We start from the raw sequence: 21,451 nt of genomic DNA, 5'->3' as shown, positions 1-21,451 counted from the left end.
TCCTCCACACCCCTGCCACTAATGCACCCATCCCACTCCTCTCTGACCTATTGCAAGAGGAGGCTGATGCAAAATGCATTTCATTATAATCTGCAGTCTACTGTACCACTGAGGATCCCTGGAGCACTCTTCAACTGTACATCACGTCCAAGAACCTCCTTCTCCCCAACACTCAAGTACACTTTTGTTCCAGGAGCAATAGCCACTTTCACTATAAAAGGTCCACCGGGTCTTTGGATAAAAATGTATGCAATTCAGCTGCTAAATGGCACTGCACCCAAGGCAGATAGATAGTTCCAATTTTACTGCATTTACTGCATTCGGCCACCTGGAGTTCTCTTCCGGAGTACTGTGGCTGGAATCCTATTTAAAGATGCTACAATGACGCTTCCATTAATTGGAGACAAATAGCTGGTGTGTTGTTGTTCGGTAGCAGCCACCTCAGGGTAGTGTGAGGGAGACTCTGTTTAGCTCCCAGAGTAATATCCCTCTCATTAGAATTGTATACTTCATGTACAATTTGGTCTACATTACATATTACACTGTCTCAACACTTTGTCAATCAGCTTTTACATTTTTTCTGATACACATCTATGCAATCCCGATAGCTAAAGGCAATTTAAACATTCCTCGATCCCATGTTTAGATACAGGTCTTCTATCGTATAAGGAATTCCTTTGAACATTCTAGTGTAAATACAGCAGGACCTCCAGATATCAGCTCAGCAGCCGTGCTATCCCAGTTAGATCCTGCAAGAAGACCCATGTACTGTAATATGTGTGTGCAGCCGTAATGCGTACGGATACTGTAACAGTCAAAAGTTTGGACACACCTATTCATTCAAGGGGTTTCTTTATTTTACTATTTTCTACATTTTAGAATAATAGTGAAGACCATGAAATAACACATATGGAATCATGTAGTAACCAAAACCAAAAAGTGTAAAACAAATTTTACATTTTTCAAAGTAGCCACCCTTTGCCTTGGTGACAGCTTTGATCACTCTTGGCATTCTCTCAACCAGCTTCATCTGGAATGCTTTTCCAAGTGTTTTGAAGGAGTTCCCACATATGCTGAGCATTTGTTGGCTGCTTTTCCTTCACTCTGCAGTCTAACTCCTCCCAAACCATCTCAATTGGGTTGAGGTCAGGTGATTGTGGAGGCCAGGTCATCTGATGCAGCACTCCCTCACTCTCCTTCTTGGTCAAATAGCCCTTACAGTCTGGAGGTGTGTTTTGGGTCATTGTCCTGTTGAAAAACAAATGATAGTCCCACTAAGCTCAAACCAGATGGGATGGCATATTGCTGCAGAATGCTGTGGTAGCCATGCTGGTTTAAGTGCACCTTGAATTCTAAATAAATCACAGACAGTGTCACCAGAAAAGCACCCCCACACCATCACATCTCCTCCTCCATGCTTCACAGTGGGAACCACACATGCGGAGATCATACGTTCACCTACTCAGCGTCTCACAATGACATGACGGTTGGAACCAAAAATATCAACTTTGGTCTAAAATTTGCTTGTGTTTCTTGGCCCAAGCAAGTCTCTTCTTATTATTGATGTCCTTTAGTAGTGGTTTCTGTCCTCTGAACTGTTGATGTTGAGATGTATCGGTTTTTATTTGGGCTGCAAATTCTGAAGCTGGTAACTTGAATGAACTTACCCTCTGCAGCAGAGTTAACTCTGGGTCTTCCTTTCCTGTGGCGGTCCTCATGAGAGCCAGATACATCATAGCTCTTGATGGTCTTTGCAACTGCTCATTTGCAAAATGTTCCGCATTGACTGACCTCCATGTCTTAAAGTATTGATGACTGTCATTTCTCTTTACTTATTTGAGTTGGTATTGGTATTTTACCAAATAGGGCTATCTTCTATATACAACCCCTACCTTGTCACAACACAACTGATTGGCTCAAACGCATTAAGAAGGAAATAAATTCCACAAATTAACTTTTAACAAGGCACACCTGTTGATTGAAATGCATTCCAATCGACTGGTTGAGAGAATGCCAAGAATGTGCAACGCTGTCATCAAGGCAAAGGGTGGCTACTTTGAAGAATTTCAAATAGAAAATATATTTATTTGTTTATGTCACACCCTGATTTGTTTCACCTATCTTTTTGATTGCCCCCACCCCCTCCAGGTGTTGCCCTTCTTCTCCATTATCCCCTGTGTATTTATACCGGTGTTCTCTGTTTGTCTGTTGCCAGTCTGTCTTGTTTGTCAAGTCAACCAGCGTTTTTGTATCAGCTCCTGCTTTTTCCCCAGTCTCTCTTTTCTCATCCTCCTGGTTTTGACCCTTGCCTGTCCTGATCCTGAGCCCGCCCGCCTGACCACTGTGCCTGCCCCTGACCCTGAGCCTGCCTGCCGTCCTGTACCTTTGCCCCTGTTGCTGTTATGAACATTGTTACTTCGACATGGCCTGCATCTGGGTCTTACCTTATCCTGAAAGTTTAACTTCTTGAGTGTAGGATTTTCATTTTTGGCAAAAAAAAGTACCCATTTGAAACGGCCTATTTTTCAGGCCCAGAAACTAGAATATGCATATCATTGTCAGATTAGGATAGAAAACACTCTAAAGTTTCCAAAACTGTCAAAATATTGTCTGTGAGTATAACGGAACTGATATTGCACGCGAAAACCTGAGGAAAATAAAACCAGGAAGTGCTGTTTTTCCTGAAAGCTCTCAGTTCCATTGGATGCCTTGCCTCCATTTAAAGGGATATCAACCAGATTCCTTCTCCTATGGCTTCCTCAAGATGTCAGTCTTTAGACATAGTTTCAGGCTTTTATTTTGAAAAATGAGCGAGAAAGATAACATTGCGTCAGTGGATAGCTGGGTGTTCGCAGAGTTTTTCTTGCGCAACAGAGTGGGGCAGCCATTGTCTCTCCCTCTCCTATTGAAAAAGCGACAGTCCCGGTTGATATACACTGTTCAAAAAAATAAAGGGAACACTTAAACAACACAATGTAACTCCAAGTCAATCACACTTCTGTGAAATCAAACTGTCCACTTAGGAAGCAACACTGATTGACAATAAATGTCACATGCTGTTGTGCAAATGGAATAGACAACAGGTGGAAATTATAGGCATTTAGCAAGACACCCCCAATAAAAGGAGTGGTTCTGCAGGTGGGGACCACAGACCACTTCTCAGTTCCTATGCTTCCTGGCTGATGTTTTGGTCACTTTTGAATGCTGGCGGTGCTTCCACTCTAGTGGTAGCATGAGACGGAGTCTACAACCCACACAAGTGGCTCAGGTAGTGCAGCTCATCCAGAATGCACATCAATGCAAGAAAGTTTGCTGTGTCTGTCAGCGTAGTGTCCAGAGCATGGAGGCGCTACCAGGAGACAGGCCAGTACATCAGGAGACGTGGAGGAGGCCGTAGGAGGGCAACAACCCAGCAGCAGGACCGCTACCTCTGCCTTTGTGCAAGGAGGAGAAGGAGGAGCACTGCCAGAGCCCTGCAAAATGACCTCCAGCAGGCTACAAATGTGCATGTGTCTCCTCAAATGGTCAGAAACAGACTCCATGAGGGTGGAATGAGGGCCCGACGTCCACAGGTGGGGGTTGTGCTTACAGCCCAACACCGTGCAGGACGTTTGGCATTTGCCAGAGAACACCAAGATTGACAAATTCGCCACTGGCGCCCTGTGCCCTTCACAGATTAAAGCAGGTTCACACTGAGCACATGTGACAGACGTGACAGTCTGGAGACGCCGTGGAGAACGTTCTGCTGCCTGCAACATCCTCCAGCATGACCGGTTTGGCGGTGGGTCAGTCATGGTGTGGGGTGGCATTTCTTTAGGGGGCCACACAGCCCTCCATGTGATCGCCAGAGGTAGCCTGACTGCCATTAGGTACCGAGATGAGATCCTCAGACACCTTGTGAGAACATATGCTGGTGCGGTTGGCCCTGGGTTACTCCTAATGCAAGACAATGCTAGACCTCATGTGGCTGGAGTGTGTCAGCAGTTCCTGCAAGAGGAAGGCATTGATGCTATAGACAGGCCCGCCCGTTCCCCAGACCTGGCTGTCCAGGAGTTGGCGGATGTTTTAGTCCAGGTCTAGGAGGAGATCCCTCAGGAGACCATCCGCCACCTCATCAGGAGCATGCCCAGGCGTTGTAGGGAGGTCATACAGGCACGTGGAGGCCACACACACTACTGAGCCTCATTTTGACTTGTTTTAAGGACATTACATTAAAGTTGGATCAGCCTGTAGTGTGGTTTTCCACTTCAATTTTGAGTGTGACTCCAAATCCAGACCTCCATGGGTTGATAAATTTGATTTCCATTGATAATTTTTGTATGATTTGTTGTCAGCACATTCAACTATGTAAAGAAAAAAGTATTTAATAAGAATATTTCATTCATTCAGATCTTGGATGTGTTATTTTAGTGTTCCCTTTATTTTTTTGAGCAGTATATTTTCCATAACCAAAAATATAGTATTTTCAGCTGTTTGAAGCTGGTGTACAAAACTGAAAGTAAAATATGCAAAAACTAAACTTAAGAACGGGAAGCATAAAAAAAGCACATATAAAAACAGATCTATTGCTTCTTAAACTTGCTTTCAATGAGAATGACAGATCTATAACGCACATTTCTATATGAATTTACATAGAGTTACATATTGCAGATTTAAGGCATACCTCACTGTGTGTCTTCACTTTCACACCCTTATTTAGAGAGCAAGATAACGTGATGCAGTCCTAATATGGGCACTGTAATACTGAACGTTTAATATTCCCCATATCTAGATATACAGTGGGGAGAACAAGTATTTGATACTGTTGCAGGAATTTAATTCCTCTGTTTTAACACCCAATTAAAATTAAACACTGTCAATTCATAAGGATTTGTATGACCCTTATTTTATAAAAATGGACAGAGCCCAGTCTTAAAGTCAAATAGCAGCTTTTATTCACGAGAGTGCTGAACACGATACAGTTTACCACAGGTTATAAACTGAAAATGACGTCATTATTTTTCGAACTGTCCCGTCTCTTCTCCCACCCTGGTACTAATTCAGTATCTCAAGCCTTCCCACATCGTCTCCCTAACAATTTAATATGATTTATGACTGAGCCAAGGTCTTCCTGTGTAGATAAGCATTCTAGCCAGTCTGAAGATATAGTTCATTCATTTCTACCAAGGAACAGACCGTCATTGTTCTAATTCTTGATTATATTTACACACATTATATTCAGTACTAGGATTAAAAAGAAAATTCATACATATACAGTAACATAATAGTATGCTGATGAGTACATATACAGTAACATAATAGTATTCTGATTAGTCAGTCCTGATTGAAATGTATACATAATTAGTCATTATTGATAAAAATTCCCTTAACAGATACGCTGCCAATTTTGCAGGTTTTCCTACGTACAAAGCATGTAGAAGTCTGTAATTCTTATCATAGGTACACTTCAACTGTGAGAGACGGAATCTAAAACAAAAATCCAGAAAATCACATTGTATGATTTTTAAGTAATTAATTTGCATTTTATTGCATGACATAAGTATTTGATACATCAGAAAAGCAGAACTTAATATTTGGTACAGAAACCTTTGTTTGCAATTATAAAGGTAATACATTTCCTGTAGTTCTTGACCAGGTTTGCACACAATGCAGCAGGGATTTTGTTCCACTCATCCATACAGACCTTCTCCAGATCCTTCAGGTTTCGGGGCTGTCGCTGGACAAGACGGACTTTCAGCTCCCTCCAAAGATGCTCTATTGGGTTCAGGTCTGGAGACTGGCTAGAGCACTCCAGGACCTTGAGATGCTTCTTACGGAGCCACTCCTTAGTTGCCCTGGCTGTGTGTTTCGGGTCGTTGTCATGCTGGAAGACACAGCCACGACCCATCTTCAATGCTCTTACTGAGGGAAGGAGGTTGTTGGCCAAGATCTCGCGATACATGGCCCATCCATCCTCCCCTCAATACGGTGCAGTCGTCCTGTCCCCTTTGCAGAAAAGCATCCCCAAAGAATGATGTTTCCACCTCCATGCTTCACGTTTGGGATGGTGTTCTTGGGGTTGTACTCATCCTTTTTCTTCCTCCAAACACGGCGAGTGGAGTTTAGACCAAAAAGCTCTATTTTTATCTCATCAGACCACATGACCTTCTCCCATTCCTCCTCTGGATCATCCAGATGGTCATTGGCAAACTTCAGACGGGCCTGGACATGCGCTGGCTTGAGCAGGGGGACCTTGCGTGCGCTGCAGGATTATTTTCCATGACGGCATAGTGTGTTACTAATGGTTTCCTTTGAGATTGTGGTCCCAGCTCTCTTAAGGTCATTGACAAGGTCCTGCCGTGTAGTTCTGGGCTGATCCCTCACCTTCCTCATGACCATGAGCTCTTGCATGGAGCCCCAGACCGAGGGTAATTGACCGTCATCTTGAACTTCTTCCATTTTCTAATAATTGCGCCAACAGTTGTTGCCTTCTCACCAAGCTGCTTGCCTATTGTCCTGTAGCCCATCCCAGCCTTGTGCAGGTCTACAATTTTATCCCTGATGTCCTTACACAGCTCTCTGGTCTTGGCCATTGTGGAGACGTTGGAGTCTGTTTGATTGAGTGTGTGGACAGGTGTCAACGAGTTCAAACAGGTGCAGTTAATACAGGTAATGAGTGGAGAACAGGAGGGATTCTTTTTTAAAAAACTAACAGGTTTGTGAGAGCCGGAATTCTTACTGGTTGGTAGGTGAGCAAATACTTATGTCATGCAATAAAATGCAAATTAATTACTTAAAAATCATACAATGTGATTTTCTGGATTTTTGTTTTAGATTCCGTCTCTCACAGTTGAAGTGTACCTATGATAAGAATTACAGACCTCTACATGCTTTGTAAGAAGGAAAACCTGCAAAATCGGCAGTGTATCAAATACTTGTTCTCCCCACTGTGTGTGTGTGTATATATATATATCTGGTAACAGAATGGGGTTCAACATAGGAGACAGTGCTGCCTATGATCGAACGGTAACTGTTATTTTCCCTCCTTTCTTAACCACTGCAGTACAATCAGAGCTTAGTTGTAGTATTCATGTCCTTGAATCAATAGCCTGCCTATGGGAACCACTTGATCAATATCTTCTAACTTTCATTTACACATCACCTTGTGAACTTTAGTCGATTTTCATACATAGGCACACACATGCGCACAAATGTTTGCACAAACAGACACACACTTGCTCTCTCACTAAACTCTCCATTGGGAACCGGACTGGGCCGACTCTCCCGGTGACATCCTGTAATGCACTGGCCATAAACATCCATAAACAGATTGAGTGAAATATCGATAAAGCCATTTTGTTTTATTGTCCCCCCTGAAATTATTTTGTCAATGTGCTTCCATTACGTCTCCTCCAACTCCCCTGGTCCGCTAGTCTCCTGCTGATCAATCAGCGCTTTATGAAGCATGCAGCAGGATATAGCACTAGTGTTTGGAGGCCTCATAAACATTCACTTAATAGCTACTATAGCAACTGGTGGTGGGATGGAGGAAGGTGATGAAGAAGAGTGTATGGGCAAAGGACGACAAAGACAGAGACTTGTTTCTAAATAGGTTATATAGCACAGTCGGTGTGGATCAGACCTCCCAGTGAGAGGTGATGTTGTTGATCCAGACATACAGTACCAGCCAAAAGTTTGGAAACACCTAATAATTCAAGGGTTCTTCTTTATTTTTTATTATTTTCTACATTGTAGAATAATAGTGAAGACATCAACACTATCACATAACAGATATGGAATCATGTAGTAACCAAAAAGTGTTAACTCCTTGACGCACCCATCCCTTTAGCGGGATCATTTTCATCAACACCCGCTGAATTGCAGTGCGCCAAATTCAAATTAAATTACTAAAAATATTAAATTTAAAAAAAAAAATTGCAATATAGCAAAACACAGTTTAGCTTGTTGTTAATCCACCTGGCGTGTCAGATTTCAATACAGCATTTCGGCGAAAGCATAACAAGCGTTTATGTAAGAACACCTCTATCAGTAGACAAAATATTACAAACACTAGCAGCCAAGTAGATTGGTCACGAAAGTCAGAAAAGCAAGAGATTAAATCGCTTACCTTTGATGATCTTCGGATGTTTGCACTCACGAGACTCCCAGTTACACAATAAAATGTTCCTTTTGTTCCATAAAGATTATTTTTATATCCAAAATACCTCCATTTGTTTGGCGCGTTATGTTCAGAAATCCACAGGCTCGAGAGGTCACGACATCGCAGACGAAAATTCCAAATAGTATCCGTAATGTCCACAGAAACATGTCACACATTTTTTTTAATCAATCCTCAGGTTGTTTTAAAAATATATAATCGATAATACACTGCTCAAAAAATAAAGGGAACACTAAAATAACACATCCTAGATCTGAATGAATGAAATATTCTTATTAAATACTTTTTTCTTTACATAGTTGAATGTGCTGACAACAAAATCACACAAAAATGATCAATGGAAATCTAATTTATCAACCCATGGAGGTCTGGATTTGGAGTCACACTCAAAATTAAAGTGGAAAACCACACTACAGGCTGATCCAACTTTGATGTAATGTCCTTAAAACAAGTCAAAATGAGGCTCAGTAGTGTGTGTGGCCTCCACGTGCCTGTATGACCTCCCTACAACGCCTGGGCATGCTCCTGATGAGGTGGAGGATGGTCTCCTGAGGGATCTCCTCCCAGACCTGGACTAAAACATCCGCCAACTCCTGGACAGCCTGTGGTGCAACGTGGCGTTGGTGGATGGAGCGAGACATGATGTCCCAGATGTGCTCAATTGCCTTCAGGTCTGGGGATCGGGCGGGCCAGTCCATAGCATCAATGCCTTCCTCTTGCAGGAACTGCTGACACACTCCTGCCACATGAGGTCTAGCATTGTCTTGCATTAGGAGTAACCCAGGGCCAACCGCACCAGCATATGGTCTCACAGGGGGTCTGAGGATCTCATCTCGGTACCTAATGGCAGTCAGGCTACCTCTGGCGAGTACATGGAGGGCTGTGTGGCCCCCCAAAGAACTCTTACCCCACACCATGACTGACCCACCACCATACCGGTCATGCTGGAGGATGTTGCAGGCAGCAGAACGTTCTCCATGGCGTCTCCAGACTGTAACATGTGCTCAGTGTGAACCTGCTTTCATCTGTGAAGGTGTTCTCTGGAAAATGCCAAACGTCCTGCATGGTGTTGGGCTGTAAGCACAACCCCCACCTGTGGACGTCGGGCCCTCATACCACCCTCATGGAGTCTCTTTCTGACCGTTTGAGCAGACACATGCACATTTGTGGCCTGCTGGAGGTCATTTTGCAGGGCTCTGGCAGTGCTCCTCCTGCTCCTCCTTGCACAAAGGCGGAGGTAGCGGTCCTGCTGCTGGGTTGTTGCCCTCCTACGGCCTCCTCCACGTCTCCTGATGTACTGGCCTGTCTCCTGGTAGCGCCTCCATGCTCTGGACACTACGCTGACAGACACAGCAAACTTTCTTGCCACATCTCGCATTGATGTGCCATCCTGGATGAGCTGCACTACCTGAGCCACTTGTGTGGGTTGTAGACTCCGTCTCATGCTACCACTAGAGTGGAAGCACCGCCAGCATTCAAAAGTGACCAAAACATCAGCCAGGAAGCATAGGAACTGAGAAGTGGTCTGTGGTCCCCACCTGCAGAACCACTCCTTTTATTGGGGGTGTCTTGCTAAATGCCTATAATTTCCACCTGTTGTCTATTCCATTTGCACAACAGCATGTGAAATTTATTGTCAATCAGTGTTGCTTCCTAAGTGGACAGTTTGATTTCACAGAAGTGTGATTGACTTGGAGTTACATTGTGTTGTTTAAGTGTTCCCTTTATTTTTTTGAGCAGTGTATATTTCACAGCGGTTTAGATGGTACAATAATTCTCTACACAATGAATGGTTGTTTTTTCTGTTTCCTGGTCTAGATCTGACTACAGCTGCAGTCTGTCAACAGAGTAACTGTATTACTTTCTCTCTAATGGGCTCTAATTAGAATCTATCAACTTGTCTATGGACTGTGGCTAGCGGGGTGGTAGCAGTGTTTGAGAGAAGACTGACTGGGCTCTGCAGTGACAGAATGAGGAACTGATGTTGTGTTCTCTGATATACTGCACTGGTAATTTAGAACAGATTTTCTGGGTTTTTACTCTTCACCTTAATGCTGTGTTATGCATTAAGCCAAACCATTCTGGGTTATGCCCCTCAGACTGTATGAATTCATATAACGAAACGAGCTTGAAGAGACGGTACTTATGTGTGAGTTTGTGTGAGTTTATGGCAAAAGAGGCCCCTCAAATAATGATATTTCAAAATGTTGCTTTGACACTATGGTATTCTGAAATACTGCTGTCTTGACAGCTCATCACACACCCATGTACTCTGTGAAAACTGACATTACATATGGACAGCCTCTATTGCTTTTCATGGATATGGGTGGCAAGTTTGAATGGTCTTCTCTTTCAGGCAGGGGGCTGAGTTCTCTTTCAGCATTGTTAAATAAAAACAGTCCAAATTGTTCATTTTGACCAAATAAGCTGGCACTCTATACTGGCCATCTTTCTCTCCATACTATGATAATCGGCAGACAGCCTAGTGGTTAAAGAGTTGGGCCAGTAACCAAAAGGTTGCGAAATCGAGTCCCCGAGCTGACCAGGTAAATATCTGTCATTCTGCCCCTGAATAAGGCAGTTAACCCACTGTTCCTAGGCCGTCATTGTAAATAATAATTTGTTCTTAATAACTGACTTGCCTAGTTTAATAAAAAATAAAATAAAAATCCTCATAAAAGCTGCATCATGACTCTTTTCCAGACCATCTGAGCAAAAGGTAATGTCTTGACTGTGAGGCCTGGTTATTTATACGAAGAGCTCCTTGTTACAGTGTAGAAATATGCATGTTTTTTTTCTGGTCTGTGTCGTTGGGTGACTTGTGACAGGCTTTTGGGGTTTGGGGATTGTGATATGTCTCTTATCTGTCATAGTCTCAGTAGTCTGTTGGTAAATACATGTACATATACAACAGCCTACAGTGTATAACTGCCACTAGAGACAGTTGATGCATATGGGTTGCAAGCATTGGTGGAAAAGTACCCAATTGTCATACTTGAGTAAAAGTAAAGATACCTTAATAGAAAATTACTCAAGTAAAAGTGAAAGTCACCCTGTAAAATACTTGAGTAACAGTCTAAAAGTATTTTTTTTTAAATGTACGTACTGTAAGCATCAAAAGTACATGTAATTGCTAAAATATACTTAGGTATCAAAAGGTTTGCATTCTTAGGAAACTATGCAGAATTTAGTTTTTTCATGTATTATTTCTTACACCGTTACCCCAGGAAATGTTAAGTGTTATTACATACAGCCGGGAAGAAATATTGGCTATAAGAGCAACGTCAACTTACCAACATTACGGCAAGTAATACGATTTTCCAAAAGTGGATCCTCTGTTTGTAGCACCACCCAGGATAATGGATCAGATCCCAGTAGGCGACCCAAAACAATGTTGCTGCAGAAGAGGCAGACAGAGCGGTATTCTGGTCAGGCTGCTTCCGTCATCATGAAGTGCATTGAGAAACTAGTCAAGGATCATATCACCTCCACCCTACCTGACACCCTAGACCCACTCCAATTTGCTTACCGCCCCAATAGGTCCACAGACGACGCATTCGCAATCACACTGCACATTGCCCTAACCCATCTGGACAAGAGGAATACCTATGTAAAAATGCTGTTCATCGATCAGCATTTAACACCATAGAACCCTTCAAACTCGTAATTAAGCTTGAGACCCTAGGAAGCAACATCTCCACCCCGCTGATCCTCAACACTGGGGCCCCACAAGGGTGCGTTCTCAGCCCTCTCCAGTACTCCCTGTTCACCCATGACTGCATGGTCATGCACGCCTCCAACTTAATCATCAAGTTTGCAAACGACACTACAGTGGTAGGCTTGATTACCAACAACGACAAGACGGCCTACAGGGAGAAGGTGAGGGCCCTCGGAGTGTGGTGTCAGGAAAATAACATCACACTCAACGTCAACAAAACAAAGGAGATGATCGTGGACTTCAGGAAACAGCAGAGGGGGCACTCCCCTATCCACATCGACAGGACAGTAGTGGAGAAGGTGGAAAGTTTTAAATTCCTCGGCGAACACATCACGGACAAACTAAAATGGTCCACCCACACAGACAGCGTGGTGAAGAAGGCGCAACAGCGCCTCTTCAACCTCCAGGAGGCTGAAGAAATATGGCTTGTCACCAAAAACACTCACAAACCTTTACAGCCTGGTACGGCAACTGCTCCGCCCACAATCGTAAGGCTCTCCAGAGGGTAGTGAGGTCTGCACAACGCATCACCGGGGCCAAACTACCTGCCCTCCAGGACACCTACAGCACCTGATGTCACAGGAAGGCCAAAAAGATAAAAAAACAACAACCACCCGAGCCACTGCCTGTTGACTACGTTTTTTAATAATTAAAAATGGGATGTAATAGATGTATCACTAGTCACTTTAAACAATACCACTTTATATAATGTTTACAAACCCTACATTACTCATCTCATATGTATATACTGTACTCTATACCATCTACTTCATCTTGCCTATGTCATTCGGCCGTCGCTCATCCATATGTGTACATATTCTTATTCATTCCTTTACACTTGTGTATAAAGGTAGTTGTTGTGAAATTGTTAGATTACTTGTTTGATATGACTGCATGGTCAGAACTAGAAGCACAAGCACTTCGCAACACTCGTATTAACATCTGCTAACCATGTGTATGTGACCATTACATTTTGATTTGATTTTAAAAGTATAATTTCAAGTTCTTTAAATTAAGCAAACCAGACGGCATCATTTTCTTATTTACGTTGTAACGGTTTTGACTTGAGGTTATTATTTATAGGGGTGCCGGGTAGGTTGTGCCCAGAGAAAACATTGGTTTCTCCTTTTGGTTTGGGAGGGAATGAGTCCCATCTGGTACATTACGTCTACACCAATACAAAGGACTTATGTAAAAGTCAGGATGGAAATACACTTTCCATAAACCCTTAAAACATTGGAAAGAGCTTCAAAAACAACTATATTCTTTTGCGCGGGTTGTATTAGCAACATCAATGATTACACACACATATACAGTGCCTTGCGAAAGTATTCGGCCCCCTGGAACTTTGCGACCTTTTGCCACATTTCAGGCTTCAAACATAAAGATATAAAACTGTACTTTTTTTGTGAAGAATCAACAACAAGTGGGACACAATCATGAAGTGGAACGACATTTATTGGATATTTCAAACTTTTTTAACAAATCAAAAACTGAAAAATTGGGCGTGCAAAATTATTCAGTCCCCTTAAGTTAATACTTTGTAGCGCCACCTTTTGCTGCGATTACAGCTGTAAGTCGCTTGGGGTATGTCTCTATCAGTTTTGCACATAGAGAGACTGACATTTTTTCCCATTCCTCCTTGCAAAACAGCTCGAGCTCAGTGAGGTTGGATGGAGAGCATTTGTGAACAGCAGTTTTTAGTTCTTTCCACAGATTCTCGATTGGATTCAGGTCTGGACTTTGACTTGGCCATTCTAACACCTGGATATGTTTATTTTTGAACCATTCCATTGTAGATTTTGCTTTATGTTTTGGATCATTGTCTTGTTGGAAGACAAATCTCCGTTCCAGTCTCAGGTCTTTTGCAGACTCCATCAGGTTTTCTTCCAGAATGGTCCTGTATTTGGCTCCATCCATCTTCCCATCAATTTTAACCATCTTCCCTGTCCCTGCTGAAGAAAAGCAGGCCCAAACCATGATGCTGCCACCACCATGTTTGACAGTGGGGATGGTGTGTTCAGCTGTGTTGCTTTTACGCCAAACATAACGTTTTGCATTGTTGCCAAAAAGTTCAATTTTGGTTTCATCTGACCAGAGCACCTTCTTCCACATGTTTGGTGTGTCTCCCAGGTGGCTTGTGGCAAACTTTAAATGACACTTTTTATGGATATCTTTAAGAAATGACTTTCTTCTTGCCACTCTTCCATAAAGGCCAGATTTGTGCAATATACGACTGATTGTTGTCCTATGGACAGAGTCTCCCACCTCAGCTGTAGATCTCTGCAGTTCATCCAGAGTGATCATGGGCCTCTTGGCTGCATCTCTGATCAGTGTTCTCCTTGTATGAGCTGAAAGTTTAGAGGGACGGCCAGGTCTTGGTAGATTTGCAGTGGTCTGATACTCCTTCCATTTCAATATTACCGCTTGCACAGTGCTCCTTGGGATGTTTAAAGCTTGGGAAATCTTTTTGTATCCAAATCCGGCTTTAAACTTCTTCACAACAGTATCTCGGACCTGCCTGGTGTGTTCCTTGTTCTTCATAATGCTCTCTGCGCTTTTAACGGACCTCTGAGACTATCACAGTGCAGGTGCATTTATACGGAGACTTGATTACACACAGGTGGATTGTATTTATCATCATTAGTCATTTAGGTCAACATTGGATCATTCAGAGATCCTCACTGAACTTCTGGAGAGAGTTTGCTGCACTGAAAGTAAAGGGGCTGAATAATTTTGCACGCCCAATTTTTCAGTTTTTGATTTGTTAAAAAAGTTTGAAATATCCAATAAATGTCGTTCCACTTCATGATTGTGTCCCACTTGTTGTTGATTCTTCACAAAAAAATACAGTTTTATATCTTTATGTTTGAAGCCTGAAATGTGGCAAAAGGTCGCAAAGTTCCAGGGGGCCGAATACTTTCGCAAGGCACTGTATAATAACATCACAATGAGTTCTGGTTCCTCCAGAAATGTCCTGTACCTCGGGCCTGAAAAGAGTCCAGCCCGGTAAAGGAGTTCAGGGAACTCAAGTGACTTTTGTCAAGCAATGTTTGTCAGTTCATTCAGTGTAGCATAAACCCAGTATTATCATACAATCAATATAACAATTATTGTACCACACAGCTATAAAGCGTATCAACTCTTACTAAGTCCTCAACTACAACTAACTACATAAATCATCACAATATACATCACATCAAAACAAATGAAATACCGTATACAAAAAGGTTGTAGTCAGTCAGACAATCCAATCCGCCAACAGATCTCCAGCAAAGGCCACGAAGAACAGAGAGGTGTAGTCCACGGACGCAAAGAGTAGATCCGATCCTGTGTAAACCCTATTAGGCTACAAAACAAACGGAATAGAGAATCTTCTCGGGAACTTAGGGTTGAACCCATCACAACCCCACTTTTGCACAGCTGATGCTGGCTATTTAATTGGGAATTAAAGGGAAAGCGCCCTATTCGAATGAGAAGCACTGAGACGGTTCAGAAAAATTCAGGGCCGTCACAACATATAGCCAGGGGCATGCTCCAACACTCAGACATCATTCACAAACGAAGCATGTGTTTAGTGAGTCTGCCAGATCAGGGGCAGTAGGGAAGACCAGGGATGTTTTCTTGATAATTGTGTGAATTAGGCATTTTTTCTGTCCTGCTAAGCATTCAAAATGTAACGAGTAATTTTGGGTGGAAGGGTGTAAAAAGTACATAATTCTCTTTAGGAATGTAGTGAAGTAAAAGTTGTCTTAAATATAAATAGTAAAGTTAAGTATAGATACCCCTAAAATCTACTTAAGTAGTACTTTCAAGTATTTTTACTTAAATAAATTACACCACTGGCTGCAGGTAGCCTAGTGCTTAGAGCATTGGGCCAGTAACTGAAAGGTCAATGGTTCAAATACCTGAGCTGATAAGGTGAAAGTCTGTTGATGTGTCCTTGAGTAAAGCCCTTAACCCTAATTTGCTCCAGGGGTGTCGTACTACTATGACTGACCCAGAAAACAACACCTTTCACTGCACCTATCTAGTTTACATGACAATAAAAACCTCACATGAATGGTCCGATAGAGTACTGTCTCCTGTTTAGAGTCTCTTAATGGACCCTCATCCCTGTGGGAGTTCAAACAAAGTTCATCTGACAATATTCAATTACAATGTATACTGTATTCCATGTGGCCTGCGTTATCTCCATATTGACTTCACTAATAATACTTTTCATATTCATCTGTTTCATGCAACTCTGATTGCATTACCTGCAACACCTGCCTGCTGTTTCAATGTTTGCTTCCTTACAAAAACATTTTATCAAATAATGTTTATATTATTACCTTTTTGACAAATAGATGTGTCACTGAGTGGTGAATAAGAACCCTGACCTAAACCCCCTAAAAGGGGAAGCTAGACAAACAGAAAATGCAAAAACAAAAAAACATAGCTTGAAGAAACTTTCTGGGTCATTTTACAGCCCAGAAGTCCAGTTACACAGTCTTGTAGCCATTCCCTTCATCTCTGCTGAAGAGGTGTGACTCCTAGCAGCAGAGCTGTCAGAGTAAAACAAACCCCCTGCCAAGCCTACTGTACATATGCCCAAGAGGCCTTTGGGATACATACAGGAAGACCAACGCTGCTGTGCTGTTGCCATTACATTTACATCAGTAGAACAAAAGCGCTTCCACCTGGAATTGACCATCAAGTTATCTTGACTTTTTTTTTTTTATCTTGACCCCTTGACTTTTTCCACATTGTGTTACGTTAAAGCCTTGTTCTAAAATGTAACTCTTTTTTCCCCCCATCAATCTACACACAATGCCCCATAAAAAGTATTCAGTATTCAGACCCTTTACTTTGTTGAAGAAACTTTGGCAGTGATTACAGCCTCGAGTCTTCTTGGGTATGACACTACAAGCGTGGCACATGTGTATTTGGGGACATTTTCCCATTCTTATCTGCAGATCCTCTCAAGCTCTATCAGGTTGGATGGGGAGCATCCCTGCACAGCTATTTTCAGGTGTCTCTAGAGATGTTCGATCGGATTCAAGTCCGGGCACTGGTTGGGCCACTGAAGGACATTGAGAGACTTGTCCCGAAGCCACTCCTGCATTGTCTTTGCTTTGTGCACAGGGTCGTTGTCCTGCTGGAAGGTGAAACTTTGCCCCAGTCTGAGGTCCTGAGCGCTCTGGAGCAGGTTTTCATGAAGTATCTCTCTGTAGTTTGTTCTGTTCATCTTTCCCTCGATCCTGACTAGTCTCCCATTCCCTGCCACTGAAAAACATCCCCACAGCATGATGCCACCACCACCATGCTTCAGCGTTGGGATGGTGCCAGGTTTCCTCCAGACGTGACACTTGGCATTCACACCAAAGGGTTCAATATTGATTTCTTCAGACCAGAGGATCTTGTTTCTCATGGTCTGTGTCCATTAGTTGCCTTTTGGAAAACTCAAAGCAGTCTGTTATGTGCCCATTTCTGAAGAGTGGCTTCCATCTGGATACTCTACCATAAAGGCCTGATTGGTGGAGTGCTGCAGAGATGGTTGTCCTTCTGGAAGGTTCTCCCATCTCAACAGAGGAACTCTGGAGCCCTGTAAGAGTGACCGTTGGGTTTTGGCCACCTCCCTGACCAAGGCCCTTCTCCCCAGATTGCTCAGTTTGGCCAGGGGGCCAGCTCTAGGAAGAGTCTTTGTGTTTCCAATCTTGTTTCATTTAAGAATGATGGACGTCACTGTGTTCTTTTGGACCTTCAATGCTGCAGAAATGTTTTGGTACCCTTCCCTAGACCCTTCCCTTCCCCAATTCCTTCGACCTCATGGCCTGGTTTTTGCTCTGACATGCACTCTCAACTGTGGGACCTTATATTACCACAGGTTGACTCCAATCAAGTTGTAGAAACATTTCAAGGATGATCAATGAAAACAAGATACACCTGAGCTCAATTTCGATTCTCATAACAAAGGTTCTGAATACTTATGTCAATACGGTATTCAAAATAATTGTTCTTATACATTTTCAAACTTTTCTAAAACCTGTTTTCACTTTGTCATTGTGTGTCTATTGATGAGGAAAACGTGTAACTTAATCAATTTTAGAAGAAGGCTGTAACATAACAAAATCTGGAAAAATTCAAGGGGTTTGAATACTTTCCGAATGTCCCACATAGCTGAGGGAGTACTTCTTTTTGTATATTTTCCCTTGCTGCTTTCCGATTGAAGAGCTGAGAGCTGTAATTCAAGAAAATCCTTAAAGGAATAACGTCCCTGTAAATATTCTCAAGTATTCAGGTACCCAACCATCACCCTGTCGCTGTTATTGAAAATACTCCCCTTATTCGTTTTTGAATAGGATAACTTTTAGAGGCTAAACTTTTAGAGGTGTTTTGGAGTCCCTGCCGTGCCACAAAGTGCTTTGAAACACATTTAGTGAGGCCATCGATCCACTAGCAGCACCCCAATGTAAAGGTTATTCAATAGCATAGGGTGGGACTACAGTAGCTCAGAGCCTAAATTAACTCTGTGGCATAGGTGAGACCTTGTGGGATGTGGCGGCCATGGCGGCCCATATAGATCTGTAGCTTTAGAGATTATGTCCATTGATTTGGCATCACAGTGTGGTATTGAGCGACGGGCCGACGGTTGGCAGAGAGAGAAGGTCTCCTGGCTAATGTTGTAGTTCTGTGATTACAGGTGCCGAGGGAGCCGTATTCACCAACTCTGTGGAGACGCCACACGTCAGGGCCGAGCCCTTCAAAGAGCTACGGTAAGATAAGTTTCTCTTTGAATCCACCCTGATGCACACACATAATATACATGCACACACAAGGCCAGGTTTGGGTACGGTGTAAACCTTGGTGTGTGGTGAGGGAGGGTGTGAGTGGATTATTTCCTTTTAAATGATTCACTAACCCTATGCATACTGCCACTGACAACCATTACTATATATTCCAGCCAGATAAGTGGTGTTTTAAAGATTTCTGTAGATGTTCTGCTGACAGGGCCTATACTGCAGGTGTGTCCTGTCATCAGACTAAGGTTATTTGCTTGTGCTAAGGCACAGCATCAAAATCTTCCTTTTGGTTCAGTTTTCCTTCTTAATGGGGTAGAGAATGATATGTAAGTCCCCACCTATATGCTAGCATACAGTATAAACATACCTTTTTTGTAGTCAACTAAAATCACAGTATCGTTTTTAATAGTTTAGAAACAGAAGATAGGCTCCACTCACAGGTAGATAGATACATTTTACCCTTGTAGCAAATAATACAGTGTAATATTACTTTTGGGGACTCCCGAGTGGTGCAGCGGTCTAAGACACTGCATCTCAGTGCTAGAGGCATCACTACAGACCCTTCTTCGATTCCAAGCTGTATCACAACCGGCCGTGTTTGGGATTCCGATAGGGCGGTGCACAATTGGCCCAGCTTCGTCCGGGTTTGGGTGTGGCCGGGGTAGGCCGTCATTGTAAGTAAGAATTTGTTCATAACTGACTTGCCTAGTTAAATAAAGGATAATTAAATATAAAAATTAGCTTTGGAACAGGCCTACAGGATTGGACTTTCTTCCAATGACCTGTAGCTTGGAAAGACTCGACTCTGTGAAGCAATTTACACTCCTCGAGCAACTCCATCCCGTCCAGTTGAGTGTTGATGAAGAACCATTTGGCTGCGTTGTTGTGTGGTCTCCGACATGTCCAGATCAATGGCTGTATCTTTGGCAGTGGATGAGCCACCTCTCTACCCAGATCAATGCCCGGATGCTCATCAGAATGTAATTAAAGGAGCTTCTCATGAACTAAAACAAACATATGAAGTACAATGCCAATATCAGAGGCAAGAGACGTAGAGAAGGGAGAGAGGGATAGGGGTAAAGAGAAGTAGAGTGTGGCTGATGGCTGACAAGTGGTGGATTAGACATGGCAGGGACGACAGATTTGTAGGGAGAGAGATAATGAGCAGTTAGTGCCACTTGGAGCATTGGCCTCCACCGACACACAGGTGACTATACTACCACACAACCACCCAAAACATATCTGGACAGACACACACAAGCACACTCTTCACCTTCCAATATACAACATGGGTGTCAAACATATAGCACAGTGTTTTGGGGTCCAATCCGGCCCGTGTGCGTTTTGAGATTATCATTTGGGTGGGGGCGAAACAAAGTAAATATACTTTAAAATGACTAAACCCAAATTTAAACTGTGTAGAAATTATAATGGACCTACATTTATACAGTTTTGTTGACTGTCCAGCTCACTTACAATCACAGAAATGAAAACTAGACAGTCAGGGAGTATCAAAAATTCCCAAAACAATAGATAGAGGACTCGTTGCAGACCAAATGGAGCCCCCGGGGCAAAATGTATTTGACACCCCTGCCATAAAATGATGTTTGTAAAGCCACAGACACAGCACCTCTCTCCCTCCCCCTGGCCCTAACAGAGTGAGAGGAGAGAAGGGTACAGTGGGCCCACCCTCGTTGACAGTTGACACTGGTTATCATCCCTGCCTCCACATTCACCAAACATTCTGACACCCATCAATCAAAATGAACACTCTGTATGAACACGCAGTTCATAGCATCACCGTGCTACTGTAGCAGCCCATGCATCATCCTTCACTTTCAGAACAGAGGAGGCCCATTCAGTGGTACTTAGATAGAACTGTACAGCTTCTTCATGTAAATGAACCGTGACTCATCAATCATTTACGGAGCTTTAGACATGATCATTTAACCTTTTACTGCAGTGGGCTAAATCTGGGGTCAGACAGTGACTCTTGGTAGTCTTAAAAAAATCGACTTTGAAACAAACATATACAACGCACAAACATGGTTATAGGCTTGCAAAAAAGAAGACACCTGTACCATGTCAGTGTTTGCATCGAAATATTACACTTTATATACATAACAGAAGACTGAAATATAACACAATTGTTTGACATAGAAACAGCTGATTTTTGGCAGCATTTTTAGGAAAAGGACAGATCACTTTGAGTGATGCTCCGGAGCTCAGCATACCATTCCCAGTGTAATTTTTGGTTGGAGGCTAGGGCTTTTTCTTCTATTTAAGCGCTCTTTTGTAACAAGTAGCCAATTGAAAATGAGATATGACCCAAATTATCCAATTACATTGGAAAGAGGGGTGAGCGCAGTGGAGCATGAGTAAAATCTAATATTTCCATAATGTGTTGGAATCCATGGCAGGCATCAATTCAGGATCCCATCATGTTCTATTTTGAGAGTCATATTCTCCTACTTAGAACAATAGCCGGCATCATATCTCTTCGGTTGAAGATCATGTGTCATCCACATTACATGTCTTTCTATTGAATACATTTCTCACTTGTGGCAGCAGAAAGGCGGACAGGAATATTTGACAGATGTCCTGACCCGTTCTCTACACAGATAAAGACAAAACAATATGACGCCTAGCTTGAGAGCACAAAAAACATCACAATAACTCCTTGAACATGGAATGTGTTCTCAAGAACTAATGTGACAAACCCATAAAAGGCTTCCTTTGAAAATGGAGCCACTATTTTATTTGGCTTTATTATTCGACCGTGTCGTGACT

General features: G+C 42.7%; 1 protein-coding gene across 2 annotated transcripts in view; it reads left to right on the top strand.

Moving 5' to 3' along the window:
* Nucleotides 1–21,451, top strand: part of LOC110533613 (delta-sarcoglycan) — a 258,410-nt gene that overhangs the window by 226,093 nt on the left and 10,866 nt on the right. For both annotated transcript variants that reach the window (XM_021618007.2, XM_021618006.2), the window contains exon 6: nt 18,562–18,634. In XM_021618007.2, the coding sequence (XP_021473682.1) occupies nt 18,562–18,634 (73 nt within the window). The remainder of the gene's footprint in view (nt 1–18,561; nt 18,635–21,451) is intronic.

The sequence above is a fragment of the Oncorhynchus mykiss genome, chromosome 10 (assembly GCF_013265735.2).
Source record: "Oncorhynchus mykiss isolate Arlee chromosome 10, USDA_OmykA_1.1, whole genome shotgun sequence".
NCBI classification, from domain to species: Eukaryota; Metazoa; Chordata; class Actinopteri; order Salmoniformes; family Salmonidae; genus Oncorhynchus; species Oncorhynchus mykiss.
Note: the sequence above shows the minus strand (reverse complement) of the source record. Positions and strands in the feature narration are given on the sequence as shown.